This window comes from Acomys russatus, chromosome 5 (genome assembly GCF_903995435.1).
Source record: "Acomys russatus chromosome 5, mAcoRus1.1, whole genome shotgun sequence".
Classification (NCBI taxonomy): Eukaryota; Metazoa; Chordata; class Mammalia; order Rodentia; family Muridae; genus Acomys; species Acomys russatus.
The window spans coordinates 31,529,762-31,551,026 of NC_067141.1; the positions used below are offsets into that span (position 1 = coordinate 31,529,762).

Sequence of the window (21,265 nt, forward strand, 5' to 3'; positions counted from 1 at the left end):
GAAGAGGGAGGCCTACCCCCCCCCCCAGTTTCCTGCCGATATGACTTGTCTCAAGTAACAATCGCACACAGAGTCACAAGGTATCAGGGCAAGGATTCAGGGTCTCCAGGCATCAGGCCTGAGGTGGAGTTCGAGTCCGAGTTTCCCTTGACCTGGCCAGCCCTTTGCGACTTTCTTTCCTATCTCCAGCTCTGTGTAGGCTGGTTGTCCTCTGCTTTGGGCAGCCCGTTGCCACAGACCACCCTGTTTCCTTGCATAGCCCCTTTAATTGGTGCTGTTTCCCGGTAGTCAGGTTCCCAGAAGGGACAGCCCTTTCCTAGTCAGCTGGCTGGCCCCTGACTGCCCTGAGGGAGAGGCTGGCAGACTCCCACAGCGGAAGGAAGTACAGACCCATCTCTCTCTCTCAAGTACTCCACAGATGCCCGGAGGTGGGAAGGCAAGTCTAATTACCCAGCCCTCTGCCAGTGCCAGGCCATTGATATTAACAGTGACAGTAAAGACAAGCCAGGCAGACTATGTCCTGTGACCTCACCCTGTGGTGCTCCCCAGACCCCAGGCTGCTGAAGCTGAGGGTCAGGAATCAGAACCTAGAGGTAGACAGAAATCATCACCACTGGGGAACCTGGGACCTTGGGACCTGGCACAGGCAGTGTGATGTCTTTTAAAGCTTTCTTCTGGGACAGAGATTTGGGGCAGGAGAGAAGAAAGCTAGGCAGCCTGGTTTCCATGGAAATGGCTTGTTGACTAGGGCTCAGAGCTGGGCCTTGAGAAAGCCAAGCAAGTGGGTACAGAGGCTCTGCCCCTTTCAGAAGTGAAATCCACCTAAACAGCCCAGGTTTCGCCTAAAGGACTGAGGCGGGGCTGAGGCCACCCACACCTACAGTGCCCTAAGATGCCCCCATGATATGAGAGGGAATGGATGCAGGTAGTCTTGGCTAGCTCTGCCTATTTGTGCCATGAATGCATTCACCCTCCTGGGAGCCCTGCAATCTTAAGTTCCATGGTTCCCAGTCTGCAGGTTCAACAAGTTCAGGGGAAGAGGGCTGAGGGAAAAGTGTGGGGGTGGGGTGAGGGAGAAGTGGGGATTGGAGGGGGCTCTACATGGGAAAGTCACATCCTGAGTGGGTCTGGGATAGAACCCATGGGCTGTGAGATCAGCCAGGAGGTGAACAGGGGCATCTGCAATGGGCTAGGGATGTAGCCCAGCTGGTAGAGTGTTGTGTGTCGTGCAGGAAGCACTGATCCTTACCACCTAATAAACTAGGTGTGGTGGCACATGTCCCCGCAAGGGGATCAGAAGTTCAAGGATAGCTTTCCAAGAGAGAGAATTGTAGGGCAGCCTGGGGTACATGAGTCCCAGTCTCAAACAAACACTGTGTGCGAGCGTGCGCTTGCTCGTATACACAGAGGGAGAGGGAGAGGGAGAGGGAGAGGGAGAGGGAGAGGGAGAGAGAGAGAGAGAGAGAGAGAGAGAGAGAGAGAGAGAGAGAGAGAGAGAGAGAGAGTTTTCAGTGCAATTCCTCTTTAGCCACTGGGTGGAGCCAGAGGTTAAATTCAAACTATGGTCTAAGTTCAGGTGCTTTCAAGTTCTGACTGGCCATTCAATCATGGGGCTTGAGGTGGCTGGCCTAAAATCTGTGTGCTCCAAGCCGAACTTTGAACATAATAGTGTGTGCCTCGGGGTGTAGGAAGGGACAAAAGAGACCAAGTATGTGGCATAGGGGAGAGTTAGCATGCAGCACGTGGCCCATGGCAGCTATTTGCCATCATTGATGTGACTTGGGCCCTTCTCCTTGGTGCGAGCAGGTCTTTGAATTGAGGGGCTGTGGGGAGGGGCCTTACTATGACTTGGGGTCTGAGCCTGTTTTGGTAGAAAGAGTGGAGCTTGTGGTCAGAGAGGGTTCCCTATTGCTGTGCAAGCTTGGGCATGTGACTTAACCTCTTTGAGCCAGTCTCCTCAGCAAAGGTGGGTCACAGCTGCCTGATCCGGCAGTAAGAAGGTGACGTAAGATTCTTCAACATGGTAGGTGCCTCTGTCTGCCTTATGTCACCTGTGACATTCTGTGTTGAGAAGCGGGGATTGCCTCTCCAGGAAGCAAGAGGGGCCCAGAGATTTTCTGAGGGAGTGTGGGTGTGAGAGCAAGCGCCATTTTGTCCCATCTGCAGTTCCCTGGGGCCCACTCCTGACAACCATCTATCACCAAAGGAGAGGTAGACCCTAAGATACCCAGGCAGCAGGACCCCTGACCTGGCAGGGTTAGGACCTCAAGTCCTCCTATTATTCCTAGTGAGCTGTAACCCAACTGGGAGGTCCCCAACTGCCCGCTGCCCCCCCTTTCCATGTTGTGATGAAAATATGGCACTCAACCCTTCCTGTGACCACCCACTACTGTCCATGCCTGTCCAGGCATCTATTCTGAGGATGGGGACTGGGAACAGGCATAGCCTGGAAGTAGAACCTCACTCCCCAGGGACCAGCCTACCTCAGTCACACTCCCAGAGGACAGCCTGGTGAGCCTATCTCAGTCACGCCCCTGGCGTCTCAGCCTCCCCTCATCTGAAGACTTCTTTCTTATCTTGTAAGCAGCAGCATCCACAGCCCTCAGAGAGCTCTTTGTAAGAGTTGCTTTGCCTCCCATGAGTCCATAGAGCTGGACAAGGAGAGGAGGGAGACCAGAACAGCTTAGGGTGGCTCTTGGAGCCGAACAGACTTACAGTTTCATGGGGAGGTAAAAAGTGGGGTCTCCTGCTCACCGCTCTGGGGTCTAGGAGGCAGAACCATCCTGGCCCTGTTCCTGTCCCTTTCTGGTTAACACAGGGCTCCCAGGACCTGAGTATCCTCCACTGGCCATGAATATGATAAGCCACTGCTACCCCAGCCAGCCACATGCTGGGAACGAGGAGAAATGAGCTTAGAGACCTCCAGCCCAGAGAGGCTTCCGGACCCTGTGATGCTGCCCAGGAGCCTGGTGGAGACAGAATCCCCACCAACCTACCGTTTTTTCCCACTGCAGCTCTCCCCAGGCTCCGAGGACGATGAGGCCCACGAGGGCTGCAGCCGAGAGAACCTGGGCCGCATCCAGTTCAGCGTTGGCTACAACTTCCAGGAGTCCACACTCACCGTGAAGGTCATGAAGGCCCAGGAGTTGCCAGCCAAGGACTTCAGCGGCACCAGTGACCCCTTTGTCAAGATCTACCTGCTACCCGACAAGAAGCACAAACTGGAGACCAAGGTGAAGCGCAAAAACCTGAACCCGCACTGGAACGAGACCTTCCTATTTGAAGGTGAGGCTGGGGCCACGCCCACTTCCCCACCCACTGATCCCGTCCCCGTCCCCCCCCCCCCCCCCCCCCCCACCCCCCCCACCCCCCGCCCCGTGTGGCCGCGGGCAAGAAACAGGCCTGGGATGGCAGGGTACTGCCATAGGAAGCCTTAAGTCTTAAACATAGCCTGGTTCAGCCAGAGAAATCCAGTCCCTGTGGGATTACAATTGCTCTGAGGTGCCCTGGTCTTCCAGGGACTCTTCCCCAGCTGGCATCCAAGCCCATCAACACCTGTGTATTCTGAGACTTGACAATGTGATGAGAGGCCTCTGTGTTTCTGGGCCCCTCTTGCCCAGGTCAGCATGGGCACCAGGTTAGGGATGGAACAGTTAATCGGAGGCTTGGCATCTGGAAGCATCTGGAAGCTTGCCAGCGTATGGATGAGGCTTAGGGGCAGAGACCCAACCCTCAGCTCCCTCACACAAGCATTTGCTCTCCACCATCTTTTTGCTGGGCGCAGGAAGTTCAGAAAAGAAGGAGAAATTACTACAGCTCTCCAGTCACTCCTGTCTCATGGAGGACAAAACCGGCCTGAAAATTAAGCCATGTTCCGTGGGAAGGAACCCTGTATTGGCTCCTTTTAGCATGCAAAGAAAAATCCCTCAAAAGCCAGCCGTTCCAGCAGGTTCTGATGGATGAGTTTTTGACGTCTAGGAGACTGTTTTATGTAGTGTTGGAGAAACTGATTTAGCCACAGGAACCTCTTAGAACCACTAATATTCCCAGGACAGCTGTCTTCATGTATCTTACCTGAACAGATTTCAAGGGTCAAGGGTCACCTGGGCAAGGTCCCTTGGGGCCTTCAAGATGAGCAAGACACATCTCCCTTAGTAGGTAGAAAGGACAGTCCTAAACAAATCAGAGGAGTCCTCTTCAAGACCCACTTCTGTCAGAGGCTCCTCTATCATTTATTCTCTCTCTCTCTCTCTCTCTCTCTCTCTCTCTCTCTCTCTCTCTCTCTCTCTCTCTGTGTGTGTGTGTGTGTGTGTGTGTGTGTGTGTTCAGGTGCATGTGCACATGTGCATGTATGCACGTAGAAGGCAGAGGCCAACCCTGGGTGTCTTCTTTGATTCTTCTTGACCATGCTTTAGAAAATCTTCTGTGTGTGTGTGTGTGTGTGTGTGTGTGTGTGTGTGTGTGTGTGCATGTGTGTTTACATGAGGAAAAACCTTGTGTATGAGGGGCCCGTGGAGGTCAGAAGTTATGAGCTACCTGAAGTGGGCACTGGGCACTGAACTCTGGCCCTCTGCAAGAGCAGCACTTGCTCTCACAACTGCTGAACCACCTTGCCACGCACATCCATCTTAATTTTTGAGTCAAGTCTCTAACTGAACCAATTGGCTGGAGGAGCTGGGCAGCAAGCTCCAGGGATCCACCTGGTTCCACCCAAGCCCCCTTTCCCCAGTACTGGGGTTGCAGTACCCACCACTACACCCAAGTTTTACATGGGTACTAGGGATCCAAACTCGGGTCCTCATGCTTGTGCAGAGTGCTTTACTCGATGACTCGTCTCCTAGCCCCCAGTTATCTAATCTCTTAACAAATATGCATCTGGGCCAGTGAAATAGCTCAGCAGGCCAAGCAATCGATGCCAAGCCTAATGACCTTTGCTTGATCCCAAGGACCCACATGATGGAAAGAAAACCAGTTCCTGCCAAGTTATCCTCTGACTTCCACGTTCACACTGTGCCACGTGAGCACATGCACATGCATGCACACACACACACACAGAGTCATACATCCATGTGTTCACACACATCAATGTAATCTTAAAATGTAAGTGACTACCCTCCCCTGGCAGGCAAGCCATAAGATAATGGGGGAAACAGATGGGTAAATCTGTTTGGGCTTGCCTTAGAGCGAAGAAAGGAAAATGATGGAGTGTGTTACAGGGCAGCCTGCCCATCTGTGATGCCAGGAAAGAGAGCCTAGATGGAAAAGTTGACAACAGGCTGGAGCAGGCATGGTGGGGGCTCACAGGTTAGGTCCTGATGCAGGCAGAGCCTGATCAAGGGATCAGGGAAAACATCTATAGGGATGGAGCCGGGGCACTGAGAGAAGAGTGGGTACCAGCCCACAGACAGTGGGGCCACATTTTGGAAGGACTGAGTGTGCTGCGATGTTAAAAAGGAGTTGGCTGTGGCAAGCTGGCTATTTTTTTAAAAAATCAATCTGGCCGTGGTGTTGAGAATGGGCCACAGGAGGAAGCTTGGGAGCGCGAAGGGAGGTTTGGACACTCATGGCTGTTGGGCAAGGGGGTGCTGGTAGCTTGGGTACACATCATGGGGTCTGTGTAGGAAGAGGAGATGGGCAGACTGACCATCGGTCTTGGGAGGAAGTAAAGGAGAAAGCACTATCCCAGAATACTAGTTCATTTTCACAGGTATCTTTCTAGTTTCCCTGCCCCCTTTATCTTCCTAGGACTCACTATGTGATGGCCACACAGCCTGAGGGACAGCCACCTACCTGCTCAGACTTGATCCAGAGAGCAAGGGGGCCACTGCCCAGACCTGAAATGGACACACAAGCAATGAGCACATTAATGGTCTTCGTCCTACTGTTGCCTCTGGGACTGTCACATAAACTATCTGAGCCTTGGTTTCCCCATCTGTTGGGTCACATGAGACAGAGTTCTTGCTGGCACTTCAGAAAGTGCTACTGCAGTCAGCTGTGGCCTGCTGGCCTAGGTAGCAGAGAACACAAGGCCAGCCCCAGTCACAGGGCCTTCCTCCTTTCTTTCCCACCCTCATTCCTTTCTTCCTCCCTTGTTTCCTTTTTTATTCCCTCCCCCATCCTCCCCCCAATCCCCATCTCTTCCTTCCATTTTAATTTCTTTTTTTAAAAAATATTATGTATACAGTGCTCTGCCTGCAGGTACATCTGCAGGCCAGAAGAGGGCATCATATCTCATTATAGATGGTTGTGAGCCACCATGTGGTTGCTGGGAATTGAACTCGGGACCTCTAGAAGAGCAGCCAGTACTCTTAACCATCTGAGCCATCTCTCCAACCACTGTTTTAATTTCTTTTCTTGTTGCTGTGATAACACCCCTCACCTTATCTGTTCCACCCCAGGGTTTCCCTACGAGAAAGTGGTGCAGAGGGTCCTCTACCTCCAGGTCCTGGACTATGACCGTTTCAGCCGCAATGACCCCATTGGGGAGGTGTCCATCCCTCTCAACAAGGTGGACCTGACCCAGATGCAGACCTTCTGGAAGGATCTGAAGCCATGCAGCGATGGGAGTGTAAGCCCCTATGTGGTCCTCTACCTGGAGCAACGTGGTCAGGGCTGGCGGAGGGTACTCAACCACTCTCCGCCTTAGGATGTCAGCAGGGCTGGCTGGAGCACTGGTGGGCAGCCGCAGGGAGCTGGGCTTTAGAACTTGGAGAGACTCACCTGAGCTGTGTGATGAGCCCAGGGTTCCGTTGGGTGATTTGGGAGCCCTGAGTAAGCACAGACTTGCCAGAGGGGAGGAGAAGGTGTGACAGTGGTGACAGACAAAGGGGCTGGTATCACCCAGGACAGGGCAGGAAGGACCTGTGGACAGCTGGACTCTCTGACTACCTTTTGCTCTAGTTCCCTGTCATTCCTGCAGGGAGATCAGGGGAAGCATATCCCCTCCACCCTACCCCCCACCCCACCCCCGTGACCCAGCCTCGCCCCTTTTGTTGCCCTACAGGGGAGCCGAGGGGAGCTGCTCTTGTCTCTCTGCTACAACCCCTCTGCCAACTCCATCATCGTGAACATCATCAAAGCTCGCAACCTCAAAGCCATGGACATCGGGGGCACATCAGGTACTGAGGCTCATTGTGACAGGATGGGCAGGTGGGGGGTGGGGGAGCTTCGAGTGACAGGAGGGTCACTTTTGATATGAAGAATAAAAGTGTATTGGGGCCCTAACCTTGGGCCCTACCAGTCCTAACTCCTCTGAGTAGAGATACTAGAACCCTTTGGACATACTCTGGGTCAGTGGCGTCTTGCTCGGCGGGTCTCCCTGAATCAGGAAGAAAGGCATGATCATGGTGGAGAGACTCTACTCTTAGCTGCTTGTGTGTGGGCTTGGGGAGACCTGTCCTCTCTCGGTGCTTAGAATAAGAACACTGAAGCGATGTCCAGGGTCTTTTTTTATTCTACCTACTGATTATCCCCCAATTCCTCTTTTCTTGCCCTGGCCTGGCCTCATTACCCTCTTAGAAAGCATGCAGGCAGCTCCCACTGAAAGTTTTGCATCTAAAAGGGCATGAGGATCCTCAGGTGGTCCCAACACACACGCTCTACCCCTCTGACCCTTCCTCTTACCACTCCCCCACCCAGACCCCTATGTGAAGGTATGGCTGATGCATAAAGACAAGCGGGTAGAGAAAAAGAAGACAGTGACAAAGAAGAGGAACCTGAACCCCATCTTTAATGAGTCTTTCGCCTTCGACATCCCCACGGAGAAGCTGAGGGAGACCACCATCATCATCACTGTCATGGACAAAGACAAGCTCAGCCGTAATGACGTCATTGGCAAGGTAGAGCTGGGCTGGGGTGCATAGCCAGGGCCACAGCTTGGGGGGAGGGGGGACCAAGGTTGAGCACAGGCCTGGATGCCAGCAAAGACCCAGCCAGACAGGGAAAGAGGGGACAAGAAGTGCCTTGAGTTCCCTCTAAGGTTTCTGAGTTCTCAAACTGGTTCAGCCCTGTTTATGGGAGGGGCTGTGGCAGAAACCAAAGACCTGGCTTCAGCTGATCTGCACAAAGCCGGGCGGGGCGGCCCGGAGCAAGTCACTTGGCTTCTCTGAGCTTCTGAGTCCTTGTCTGTAAAATGAAGCTAGTGCCAGCCCTGCAGGGCATCCCACAGTAAGGCCAGAACCGCCAGCGATGGGTGGCAACTCTGGAAGAAGGTGACCTCTTCTTGCATGTTAGGCAAGAAGCCAGGCCTGACTTGAGTTTTCCTACAAGTCTATGACAGAAACTCTCCATTTTTCTACTTTGAAAAGCGTGTTCCTATCATTCTGACTCAGTGTTAGGAGTATGGGCACAAAAGTCCAGCTGCCTGGCTTCTGGTTTTGTTGTTGCTCGTTTGGGACATTTATAAGGTCCAGGCATACACTGCCACTGAGCTATACTTGTGGCCCTGGACTCCACCCTTTAAGGGCTGTCACCTCTTTGAGCCTCATTTTCTCTGCTCAGATGAGAGTAAGGAAGTCGTAGCTGCAAGTGTAGTGGGATCAATAAGGACATAGATGCTTAGCCTGGCGTTTGGAGCGCACAAGCAGCTTCTATTGTAATAGAAGTTAGTTTTGAAATGTTCTTACCCATAGCGCTTGTGGTCATCCAGTCAGTAACAGAAGTTTTGTTTTGAGACAGTCTCCCAGCCTGTCCTGGGACTCGCTCTGTAGACCAGGCTGGTCTTGAACTCGATTAAACGTGTACACTGCCATGCTCAGGCTAGCCTCAAGTTCATTATGTAGCTGAGGATGACCTTGGATTTCTGATCCTGCTGCCTCTAACTCCTAAACACTGTGTACCTGCTTTATGCAGTGCAGGACATTGAATCTGGGGTTTCGTGCGTGATGGGCAAGCACTCTACTGACTGACCACTGGCCAGGTCATAGCAGCCTGACCAGGAATAGTGCAGGGATCAGGGCAGAGGGAATGAAGGAGTGGAAAACACAGGTCCCTGGGCATATGCCTGTCTTAGTTACTTTCCCAGTGCTGTGAAAAAGCACCACGACCAAGGCATATTATGATTTAATAATATATTAAATAATAATTTAAGCATTTAATAGGGGGCTTGGTTATAATTTCAGAGGGTTTTGAGTTCATGACCATCATGGTGGGCAACATGGGAGCAGGAAGGCAGACACAGTGCTGGTGCAGTAGCTGAAAGTTCACATCTTGATCCATTAGCCACGAAGCAGAGAGAACTAACTGGGAGTGGTGTGGGCTTTTGAAATGTCAAAGTCCACCGCCTGCTGGGCCTCCCCCACCCCACCCCACCCCCAGTGACATACCTCTTCCAACAAGGCCACACCTCCTAATCTTTCCCAAAAAGTTCTACCAGCTGGAGACCAAGCATTTAAGTGTAAAGAGCCTCTGGGAGTCATCCACATTTAACCCCCAACAATGGCGTGTTTGGAGGATGGCCTGGCATCTGCAAGGGAAGGGGCCTATCTGGAAGCATTCCTCAGACACATGAAAAGGAGGACCTAATTGTTGGGAAAAGGAAAGCAGCTAGCTTTGTGGAAGAAAGCTGGTCCTGGGAGTATCACTCAGCCAACCACGGGCACAGGTTCTGCAGTGGGCAGGGCCCACTGATCCCCCCCTCCAGCCCCAGAGGCTCTTCTAGCCCTTCACGCAGTGTTCTGCCTTCCAAAATCAAGGTCTTCCTTGGAGACTACCTTTAGCTCCTTTAGCATACCAGCCTTCAGTGAGCCAAACCAAGCTAAAAGTGGTTTTGGTCTTGCTTTAGCCTGGGGTAGTTTAGAAAGCCTAAAGACCTTGGAACCTTTCTGAGTCACAGGCCCAGCTCAGCTCCCGGAGGCTGGGAATCTGGCCTTGCTCCAGGCTGTGGTATCACGCTGGACTGAAGTTTCAAATGCAAGCAGGCACACAGGAGCACTTGGCTGTGACCCTCTGGTGGGAGGGGGGTAGGCGTAGTGGGGAGGAGTAGCCAATGAGCCTCAGAGAGAGGGAACTGACCGAGAGCTCAGTCATGAGAGGGCAGCAGATGTGTGCCATCACCAACTGTCTGGAACTCAGGCTTTATCATCATTGCATTGCACAAAGGGGCCTGAGTCTGAGAGACAGAGTCTGAATAGTTATTTGCTTGTTTTGTGTTGGTGTTTTATTGTTTGTTTTTTGACAGGGTCTCACTCTGTAGCCAAGGCTGGCACTCAAACTCACTGTGTCCCTCCAGGCTAGCAATCCTTCTGCCTCAGCGTGGTGGTTTTAGGTGTGAGACACTACACCTGGTAAATAATTGTACAGGAAAGTAGCAAAGATAAAATCGAGTACTCATATCCCTCTTGCCTCAGTTGCTAGCCCCTCACATTGCATCTGTTACAGCTTAAGGAACTGACATGGGATCTTGCTGTGAACCAGCCAGATTTCAGTTGCATCTGCCCCACCTCTGCTCCAGGGTCCAGTACTAGCTAGCACTTTGTACTCACTTGTCAAGGCCCCCAGGCTCTTTTCCCTGTGACGGTTTCTTGCCCTCTAAGTTGTCATGTGATGGCCTTAAAGTGCCCTGGCCAGGGTCCTGCAACACTGGCTGTTTCTCTTCTAATGCATTTAGTCTTGAGCACCCACCAGTGTCCAGGCCAGGCTCAGCTGAGACTACCTTGGGAGTTCTGGGGCAGCCCTGCAATGTTATGGAGCCCTTACACAAGTCTGGGCTAGACTAGTAGTCTAGAACCCCCAAGACTTGCCTTACACCATTTTGAGCTTTTAAACTCTGGCTGAAGGTAAGACTCTGATCTCTGTGTGTCTTAGTTTCCCCATCTGAAAACTGTGCCTAACCATGTTGTCTACACACCTGCCAGGTTTGTAAGCATGCATTGACCTCCAGATATAAAGCTCCTAGTGCAGAGCCTGGTGGGGTAGGGGCAGGAAATGACAGGAGATGAGAGAGACAGTTAACAATGGTGCCCCTTCCCAGGACAGGGAAGCTTGCCCCAGCCAACTGCCTGTGTCCTGACCTTCACTGCAAAATAGGTTGCAGTCTGATGTCAAAGGGCCAGGCAGGCCCAGGCCCTTGAGGGATAGCACAGGCAGGAAACTAGGTCAGGTTGGCAGGGAAGGAAAGGGGCAATCTCTAGGGGCCAGGCTGTTACTATGGGACAGGGCCCAAGCCCCAGAGCCTGCCGTAATGCGCCTTCTCTCTCTCCCCAGATCTACCTGTCCTGGAAGAGTGGACCAGGTGAAGTAAAACACTGGAAGGACATGATCGCTCGTCCCCGGCAGCCTGTGGCCCAGTGGCACCAGCTGAAAGCCTGAGTGGGGCGAAGGGAGGCACCAAGGGCCTAAGCCTGGGTCCCCATCATGTCCCTACCACTTTATGCACAATGCCCAGCCCAGCCCACCTGCCATGGGTGAGGGGAGAACCCTGAGGGCTCAGCCAGGGAGGGGTACCAGAACTCTACTGGGCCCCATTTCTAGGAAGTACCAGCCCCACCCCCATGAGTCCAGCTTGGGCGTGGGGGTTCTGGGAGCCATTTCCCTGCTTTGCCTCTTTCTTTCTTAATTTGCTGATACTAAAGAAGTGGGGGAAAAGCTCAAGAGCCAGATGGGCAGATGAGCAAATCCCTCCAGAGGCCCGCCAGGTGGGTATAGCCCTCCGTTTTCTTTAAGGCAGTGCCTGGAGTGGAGAGAAGCCACCCCTTCCCTAGCCCCCCCTTTTTGGGGCCCAGGAGAGGAAGGCCGAGGCGTTTGGCCACGGCTTGGTCATTACCCCCCCCCAGCTTCAGGTGCCGGCTGGGCCCTGGACGCCAAGGATAGTATATAGCCTGTGCTCCAGGGTCCTGGAGACGTGGCCCTGTGTATTTGTGTTGTGTCTACCGTGTGTGTGTGTGTGTGTGTGTGTGTGTGTGTGTGTGTGTGTGTGAGCCCACACGGGTGTGCACACGTGCACGTGTAAGTTCACGCGAACATGTGTGAAAGGGGGTGCTCACTCCCTGTCCCCCTGGGGCCAGCAATGCTGACTGGTGATGGAAAGTAGCAGAGTTTCAGTGGATGAAGTGGGTGGGGCTGGGTCGGGTAGAGGTCAAGGCCACAGGGAAGGTAGGAGAGGAAGGATAGGAATAGCTGAGTCGAAGGAGTGGGGACCAGGACAGATGCTCCAGCTGCCTCCTGGCACCCACTTTGCCTGTCTCGGTAGCCCCCACCCTCATAATTCCCCAGTAGCAACTCCCCGTTACAATGCCATTTCTTGGGCCTGGGCTTACACTTTGTAGGCACCTTACTCACCGTGTGCATGGCCTTCCAACAGGGCATCTCTCCCATCCTTTCTCAGGCATCCCTAACCCCTCCCCCAGGGATTCTCACCTCCCTAGATCTCATATCCCAGCCAAGTTGGCATCTGCTCCACACTCTGGCTTAGATATATCCCCTTGTCTCGACCCCTGACCTCCACGCCTCCATCCCTTTACTTGCATAATCTGATCTACCCCTGACCTCCTCCAGGCTGTCCTGATGTACCTCCCCATCCTTTCCAATCCACCTCCCGCCCCCGCCCTGTCCGCAGTGTAGTAGCTCTTTCTGCCCCTCCCACCCACCACGCAAGCGAAGAAGCAAGGAACGGTCCAGGAGTCTGAGGTTGCCATACCCAAAGAAGCTGCCTTTTCACCTCCCACCCTCTGCTGAGACTAGAGCTGGCTTCCCCTTGGAAACAGCAGACTCCAGGACGACCCTTCTTAAGTCCTGTCATCCCTCTCTGCTGTATTGAGAAAAGACCCAGCTTGGTGACCGAGCCTCAAAACCACTTCAGACTTGAACCCAACATTCCCAGAGTCCACCACCAGGTGGCACCAGAACACCACATCTGTGGTAGAAGTTGGGGAACCAGTTTCCTGCCCTGGGTGACAAACCTGACACCCCAAGGACTGAAGAGGCCCTGGACTGGATCTGCATATTTAGAGAACAGTGGAAGCATAGATATTTGGGCACATTTTCCTTCAGTGGGCTTTTAAGCTCAACTTTCTGCTCTAGGCAGTGAGATCTCCTTTTACCCATATCAAAATGTTCTTAAATTGAATTTCACACCCTGTTCCCTGGGACCTGGAGGAATAATCTCTTATGTAGTAGGTGAATCATTTGTAAAGAATTCCATTGTAAAACAAATAGCTACCCGTATTACTTGTAAATCTAAATGTTTCTATTCTGCAGCTTTAAGTGAGATCTGCCCCCCCTCCAGTTGGGTGTAGCCCCTGGAAAGGGACCCCAGAGGCTATGTGGAAATAGAAGAGGGTACTGTCCAAGAGTGGAAATTCCAGAGAATTTTATCCCATCCTTCCCTCCATCTGCCTCGATCTCCTGAGCACTCCCACAGAGCCATCCGAGGGACCAAAGCAACTTGCACCAGTGGGAGTAAGAGTGGCAACAGGTTTATGCAAGGCTCCGCTCATGCACCTCATAGCCAGTCAGCTCAGAGAGCATACCCCCCTGGCACAGAGTTGCGCCCCCTGGCACAGAGTTGCGCCCCCAACTCCCCAGACCTTACTTAGGAACAGTGGGGACTCAAGCTAGGAACCCTCAGTCCCACACATGTGGCTGGAATGGGGGACACCAGCAGGAGGCTCCCAATGGTGGGCCAAGAGCAGAATGGATCTGCACAGGAGACAGCTGGATGACGTGGAGTCAGGGCACGAGACAGTCAGGGCAATCAGGGGGCCGGGGGAAATGGAGGAACGTGAGGGTGGGAAGGGCACCAGAGCTCTGCCACCACCATCCTAGGATCTTGGGCAAGTCACCCACACTCCCTGGGCCTCAGTTTCTCCATCTGTAAAATGATGGTAATAATACTTCACCTACCTCATGGGGGAGGTTGTGAGGCCACCATCACCTGACCTAGGGGATCAAGGCAGGAGGGCTCTGAAAGTGCCACCCCGAGCAAAGTTGTCACTGATGCCTGAAAGCAAGGCCCACCTGCCCATCCACCCTGCCCCACAGAGCCTCTAGGGACCACCAGAGCCAACCTGTCTCTTCACTGTGTCCCAAGCCCCTTAATGAGCATCATCTGACATCCTGTGGGCACCCCAGACTTAGTTGTTATGTTGTTGAGGTATCCTTTTTTGTGACCATCATCCATGTAACTGCTATACAAATTCCACCTGCCCCAGCAAACCCCTCCACCTGCCTTCTGGCACCAGAGGTCAGGGAAGGGACAAAGGAAAACAGCCACAAAAGGATTAAAAAAAAAAAAAAAAAGCCAAGGGGATTCCCAGCTCAACTGGACCCCCAGGGGTGGGAATTGGTGGCGCTGTTTGTATTGTGTTTGAGTCCTTGAGCGCAAGTGTTTTATAAAAATAAAACAAAAATCCACTATCACAAAAAGAGAAAAATACAGCAAAGAGAAATGAAGAAAAAAAAAGGGAAAAAGAACCATACAAAAATTTCCACCATATGCACCCTCTAAGCCAGCAGAATTTTCCTCTTTGCAAAACCATATTTTTGTGAGAATGGGCCCTGCTTTTTGTGGCAAGGCCTGTTCTGATTAATAAAGGATCGTGAAAAAGTAGGGCCTTGGCTGTTTCCTCCGTGGGTCCCAGCCCTCTACCTCTTCCCCCAAGGGGAGCAGTAGCTGGGATTGGGGGGACTGGGGAGTCTCGGGGGTATCTCCACTCAGCCCATCACCTCTGGGACTTGACTTTTCACTGGTGGCTTGGGCCTGCCTGAGCTTTCAGCTCACTTTCACATCTAGACTGTAATCCCCATACTCACTAGCTGCCCCAAAGCAGGGAGCATTGCATATCCCAGGGCAGGCCTGAAGGCATGCTTAGATCTCCCTGAAATCTCCAGGTCTCCCCTAGAGCTCACTTAGCTGGACATGCACTCCCTCTCTTACCAGGGACCCCTTATCATAAGTAGAAAAAGCAAAGAGGGGACCCCCACCCACCCACCATCTCACCATCATCTGCTCAGCTAGTATGACTTGGAGCCAATGTCCCTTTTCCAGGTCTTGCAGGGAAAAGAAAGGATAGGCTGAACTCTAGGTCAGCCTGCTGGACCTATGGCCTTTCTCCAATGTATTGTCTACTCTGATGCTCTATGGCTGGGGAAAAAAATCCCCCCAATCTAAAGAGCCCCATTGGAAAGTTCTAACCTGAGGGCCTGAGAAATTGAACTCCAGTGCCCTCACGTCTTTGACTCTGGCAAGCCATGTCCTTTGCTGTGCTCTCAGTGTCCTCTAGTCACAAAGAAGCAATAATTTCCCAACTACTCCCTGCTAAGTCCAGGGCAGCTGGCCTGCCAGTTCTCAGGGTACTGCAGAAGGCAAATTATGTCTGCTTCAGATAGGTACTAAGGAGACCCCATATCTCCATGGGCCCTGCCCCACTCTGGAGTGAATAGGGTTGCATATCCTCTGTCCCCCACATCTGGGGCGAGCAGCTGCCTCCTCAATCTGTACTGAGAACCCCCAATCTGAAGCTGCCCACCTTTCCCTCTTCTGCCCCTTCAACTTCCTACAATATGGCTTAAACATCCCTTTTAAAATGTGTATTCAGGCCGGGGTGCAGCTCAGAGGTATAGCTCTCGCCTACTGTGCACAAACATCTGGGAGGTGATAAAAAAAAAAAAAAAAAAAAAGTTTCTGTTGGCATCTATTCCAGAGGTTGAGGGAGTCTTGGGGTCAGGTAAGTAGTTTCAAGGACACCCTAAACCACCCTTGGTTTGGTTTTGCTCTTCTCTGGGGGGAAAACAACAACATCAACCAGGAAACAGCTTTAGCATAGGCGGTCCAGCACAGCAGAGGTGTCAGACCCTTGCCACTGGCACAGGGTCTTTATCCTGAGCTTCTCTGGTTCACTCTTTCTGCCTGCTCTGAGCTACACATACATCCCTCTGTGTGCCTGAGACCACTTTCTCCTGCAAGTCCCTCCCAGGTCACCGCTTCCAAAGGTCTCACTGGCCTTCCTGGATTCTGGGGTCTCCTCTCCCTCTCTGAGAAAGACAGCTGAAGGACAATCTGGACATGCTTGATGCCCCAATCCTGAGCCGCCCCCACCTGTTTCTTGTGAAGTCATCCACTCCCTCCGTGTCTGGGTCCTTGTATGTGTCTGTGTTATATGTGTCTGTGTGTGCACAAGTGTGCGAGTGTGGTGTCTCTTAGATTGTGAGCCCTTGGGCAGGGTTCCCTGTCTGAATACACGTTCCGTGTGGCACGCCTGGCTGTGGTAATAAATGTCCATCTTCAGAATCACGGTGCCCCGATGTCTTGAGGAAGCTTTGGAGAGATAAGAAAGCTGGGGTCTCTGCATGGGAAAGGAGGGGCCCCGAGGGAGGGTCTCCAGCTCCCAATCACCTCATTTCCTCCTTTACCAAAACCCTTGCGGTGGGCAATAAATAACAAAGCTAGGAAAGGCTTCTGCTAACATCCTAGTCTCAGATGCCCTGCCAGCCAATCAAGAGGTCTGCTAGTCTGGAAGCTTGGGGACCAGTCTGGAGACTGGAGGGACAGAGGGAAGGAGATGGGCTGTAATTCTTATTCATCTCACTAGCCACCCTGCCAGCCAGCCGAGGACAGAGTAGCTCTTCCATAGTGGGTTATGTGCCCACAAATAGGCCAATGGGCAGGTCACAGACTCTCTTGCCCTACCACCTCCTCTGCCCTCCACTCAGGTGCCCTTGGCCTTTCCTCCTGCTCTAAGTGCCAGGTCCCTTGGCCTCTGCCTCTGCTGGCCACACACCCAACTCCCTAGAGCTTTCCTGCTCTGTTCCCCCATGTGCCCCACCTCTGACTGCCCCCCGAGACTGTGTGGGGAACCACAGCTGAGGCTGTGGTTACAAGTGTCACACATCTTATCCTTCTCTCCAGGGGCCAAGTCAGAAAGTTGTAGGATGGCAGTGATGATGGGACCCCCTCACACACAGTGCTTTCTTCACCACTAAGGGGAGCTGCATCAGGGCAACTGGCAATAGGCGCTCCCTTCCCAGGTGCCCTCTTTTCCACAGAGAGATCCATAACAGTGCATCAGGAGTCAGCATGAACTCTAGCCAAAATAACTTTCCGGAAGAAACTGGATCCACTTCTGATGCCTCAGTAGCTAGCTCCTGCTTGGTTGGTAAACAGATAAGGGTGTCAAGCTGGACAAAGAAGAAAAGGGAGGGGCCAGAACATGAACACCTCAGGATGGCGCCCCCCCCCCAGGCCACTGTAGGGCATTGACCAGACCATCTGGCCTTGGGGGAGCCAGGCTGGGGGAGCAGAAACATCTGAAATGAGGGAAACCTGAGCTGTAACTGCACGTGAAAGGACGCTGGGTAAATGATGAGTGGAGTCTTAGCCTGGAGCATCAGGCTTTTAAATGCCCAAGTCCTCAGCTACAGATGGAGAAACTGAGACCCAGGGATCAGAGACTTCATCAGAGTCACTCAGCCAACAAGAGAACTAGGAGCAGGACCAGACCTGGTCCACGGGGGCTTCTCCTGTATGTGACAAGTTCTGGGTCAAGAGGCCAGTCCCTTGTGGCCTGCAGCTCTCCCCCCTCCAACCCTCCTGATAACTTCATCTCCCAAATCCTTACCCCCACATTAACCGGGATCCCAGGAAGGCCCAGGGCCCCAGATGGAACCTCAGCAAAGACAGAGGCAACAGCTGGGTCCCACATTAATATTATTCCTTGTTGGGGGCAGGAGGGAGGCAGCTCCTAATCTCCCCACCTTCTCACTCTTTCTGTGCATCTAGCCTTATCTCCCTTCAGAGCCATGCCCAGCCTCCTCCTTACCCAGAGCTCAGGCCAATGTACCAGCCCAGCTCCTGGGCTGAGCCTGACCTTTTGGCCTCATATGACATCAGCTCTCGTTGCCATGGTGATGGAGACCAAAACTAAGGCTGAGAAAGGCAAAGGAGAAAGGAACAAGTACAGTCACAGAGTGAGTAGGAGGGGCCGGTACTGGTGAGAGAATACAAGAAGGCCTGCCCAGCTGATAGGAGATCCAAAAGTCAGAACCTGAGAACTAAGCTTCAGATGATCCCCACACAGAACAAACAAAGGTAGGGTGAGCCAGAGCAGGAAGACACCCAAGGATACCAGGAGACTTTTTTTTTTTTTTTTTTTTTTTTTTTTTTTTTTCTGCAACGGGCACTTATTCCCCAGACAAGAGAGACACAGCAGCTGGCCAGGGTCATCCTGACACAGAGTTGGGGCACATGGGTGGGGGAGGTGCACCCACAGTGGTGGAACTTGGTGCTCCCAGGCTTATAAATAAATAGACATGTAGGAAACACACATTCTTTCTCCAAGAAATATAATTTATGTTTACAACCAGTTTTTTTTTTTTTTCTTCCTTCCTAAAGAAAACACTACCTTCTGGGGCCCCAGCCCCTGACAGTGTCCCTGAGTGTCCTCTGGCCCTCTCCTCCTGTTATTGCTTGGGTCTGGCCCTGGGAATTGCAGAGCCTGTCTCCTCACCCCTTTCGGAGGCTGTCCCTGGTGACGGAGTAGAGGCACACGGTGCCCGTCCAGTGCCCCATGCCGTGCCAGCCACCCTGGCTGTGCCCATGTAAGGAAATGGAGAGTACAGGCACTAGAGAGGCCCTGAGCAGCCTCCTAGAGAGCAGAGCCCCTCTCTCTTCGGGACAGGAGGCCCTTAGAGGCACAGTGGCATCTTCTCGAACTTGACAAGTGAGGGCACAGGCTGTAGGAGAAGGGAGATCTCTCTTCGCCCAGCAATAATTCAGCCCATGCTGGGGAAAGAAATCAGGAGGAAAAGTGGGGTGGAGACCCTCTCTTCGGTGCACCATACAGCTGTCCAGGACCCGGTGGAGAACTGAGGAAAGCTGAGCTGTTAGGCCCCAACCTGCGTCTGCTGCTATCTTGGGCATAGTTCCTATGTCCTGTCTCTGACCAGACCTCCCACAGCCCCCCTCCACACACACACAGAGGGGCAGGTTTGCCCATACAGTCCACCCCAGAGGTAATGACTTCAGCAACATCTAAGGTAGACCTAGGAGCTCCAAACTCCAGGCGAAAGTGATAGGCACCCTGGACATCCAGACTCAGAATGGGGATGATTCTATGGATAGTGGGGACCCTGGCTCCAGGTGAGAACCGGCTCATCTGCTGTACCATCAGTGGCTCTATCCCAGACTTCTTGGTTTGAAAACTGCCCAGAGGTCAGCCCAGGGAATCTTTCTTACTACCTAGGAGTGTCTCAAGATGGCCTCAGGCCTGCTTGTGCCAGGCAGCTCGCTCAATGCCGCTCTTTCACTGCCCCCAAGTAAGAGGCCCAACGACAACAGATATCCAGACAGCTGCGGCCTCCCACAGCCCCTCCTTCCAGAGTGACCAAGCCCATCTACTCAGGGCAGGCTCAGGTGCCCAATCCTGGAGGGGCTTCCAAGGCTCGGAGGCTGTCCCTAGCGGGCCCCAGAGCCCTAGGTCCTGCACCCCCTATGAGCAGGTCTTCTTCCTCCTCATCCTCAAAGGCCCGGGCTGGACGCCGGGCTGGAGGCCGCGGAATGGGCTCGTCGCGCTCAGCCATACGCTCGACGGCGCCCTCGCCCACTAGGAAAACGGTGTCTGCCACGCGCGGGGGTCCAGTGACTGGGTTGTGGTCATAGGAGAAAACTCGCAGAGCGCGCAGCGGGTGCAGGTCGGGGAAGCCGCCCAGGCGGTTGCGGTCGAGGTCGAGAATGTGCAGGCGGCCCATGCGCAGCAGAGCGGGCGGGAACTCTTCGAAGCGGTTGCCGTAGAGCCAGAGGCCACGCAAGCCCGTCATGCGCGGCAGCTCTGCGGGCAGCGCGCGCAGCCGGTTGTCGCCCATCTGCAACGATTGCAGCGCCACTAGGCGCAGCAGCGGCCGCGGGAAGCGCCGCAGGAAGTTGCCCTCGATCCAGAGGCAGCGCAGGCTCTGCAGCTGCGCAAAGTCGGATGGCAGCGCAAGAAGCCGGTTGCCGCCCAGGTAGAGGCGCGTGAGGCGCGGCAGGCGACACAGGCCGTCGGGCAGGCGCTCCAGCTTGTTAAAGTCCAGAGCCAGGATGCGCAGCTCGCGCAGCTCCTCGATCTCCTCGGGCAGCTCGCGCAGCCCGGTGCCGCTCACATACAGCTTCTGCAAGCGGCTCAGCGCACACACGGCGCTAGGCAGTCGCCGCAGCCGCCTCCCGCTCAGCTCCAGCTGCTGCTCGCCGCTGCGCAGCTGCTCCTCGGCGTCCGACGGCAGCTCGTCCGGCGTGGACTCCGCGATGCCCATTGTCACGGGCCCCGGCCCGGGCCGCCGCTGCGTCCACCCGGCATCGCCCCGCCCCGGCCGCCCCGACGGGGCCCCGGCCACTCCGGCCTCCGAGGCCCCCCGCCCCGGCCTGCCCGTGTGCCGGGAGGGGGGCCGTGCCGTGCCGGGAGGAGGCGCCCGCTTGGGCCCCGCCGCCCGGCACCCGGTTCGGCCACCCACCCTCGGGCCTCCCCTACTGCCTCCGCCGGAGGCCGACTGGATCGAGTTAGAGCTGACTTGCAGCTTAGCGACCCGTCGCCCTGGCAACCCCCGACGCGCGTGCGGCTGCCAATGAGACCGAGGGAGGGCGGAGTGGGGCGGGGCCAAGGCGGCAGGAGAGAAGGGTCCCGAAGCTGGAGCTGGTCCCCGGATAGCTAGCCTATCCTGGAGCCAGGGCGAGCCAAGGCGGCCGCTGAGCGCAAACTTGGCACAGGGCTAACGCTGAGCCCCGACGTCAGATGTTGTCTACACCTGCCGCAGCGGGCCATTTGGCGTAGCCTCAAGTCGGGGTGGGTCCAGGAGAAAGAAAACCGGCACTGAAGAACGGGATACTGAAGGAGAATCTGAAGGAGAGGTCACTTGCTTTTTTTCACGTCCAGAGGCGTGCAACCAGTCTCCTAGTGGAGATCACTTCAGGACAGTAACTCAGAACAGTGTTGTGCTCTGCCCTTTTTTAGATCGTAGGAGTCGTGGGAACGCTTGTCTCCGCCCTCGCTGGGTTGCGACCATTGCTGGTGCTTTCACATCCCCATACCCGTAGCTCCTACCCAAACCCCTCCGAGGACACCCAAGGTCTCTGTGTGTCTATGGTGGGCAAAGGACTGGAACAAATGGCCACCTATAAGTGCCACCGACAATAAATCACTTTAGTTCTGCTCTCACCAACAGCCCTTTGACCTGCCTCCTCCCCTCCACTCTTGTTAGATCTCCACGCGCGTCTGCCACTTTGCTGAAAGCTCCTACCCATAGTTTAACGATAGAGGCACTGAGCAAAGCTCGGAGAGATTGGACTTAAGCTGGTTGAGCA

At 54.0% G+C, this 21,265-nt stretch overlaps 2 protein-coding genes across 7 annotated transcripts in view; one reads left to right on the forward strand and one right to left on the reverse strand.

Annotated features, from left to right (window-relative positions):
- Syt7 (synaptotagmin 7) overlaps positions 1 to 11,763 on the forward strand; it is a 58,354-nt gene extending 46,591 nt beyond the window's left edge. For all 6 annotated transcript variants that reach the window (XM_051146119.1, XM_051146121.1, XM_051146123.1 and 3 more), the window contains 5 exons: positions 3,015 to 3,285; positions 6,399 to 6,568; positions 7,004 to 7,118; positions 7,639 to 7,838; positions 11,203 to 11,763. In XM_051146119.1, the coding sequence (XP_051002076.1) occupies positions 3,015 to 3,285; positions 6,399 to 6,568; positions 7,004 to 7,118; positions 7,639 to 7,838; positions 11,203 to 11,307 (861 nt within the window). In that variant the 3' untranslated portion in view covers positions 11,308 to 11,763. The remainder of the gene's footprint in view (positions 1 to 3,014; positions 3,286 to 6,398; positions 6,569 to 7,003; positions 7,119 to 7,638; positions 7,839 to 11,202) is intronic.
- Positions 11,764 to 18,259: 6,496 nt separating this feature from the next.
- Lrrc10b (leucine rich repeat containing 10B) lies at positions 18,260 to 20,282 on the reverse strand. Its single transcript, XM_051146125.1, has one exon. It carries the CDS (start codon positions 20,218 to 20,220, stop codon positions 19,342 to 19,344), a length of 879 nt encoding a protein of 292 aa, XP_051002082.1. The 5' UTR covers positions 20,221 to 20,282; the 3' UTR covers positions 18,260 to 19,341.
- Positions 20,283 to 21,265: the final 983 nt, after the last annotated feature.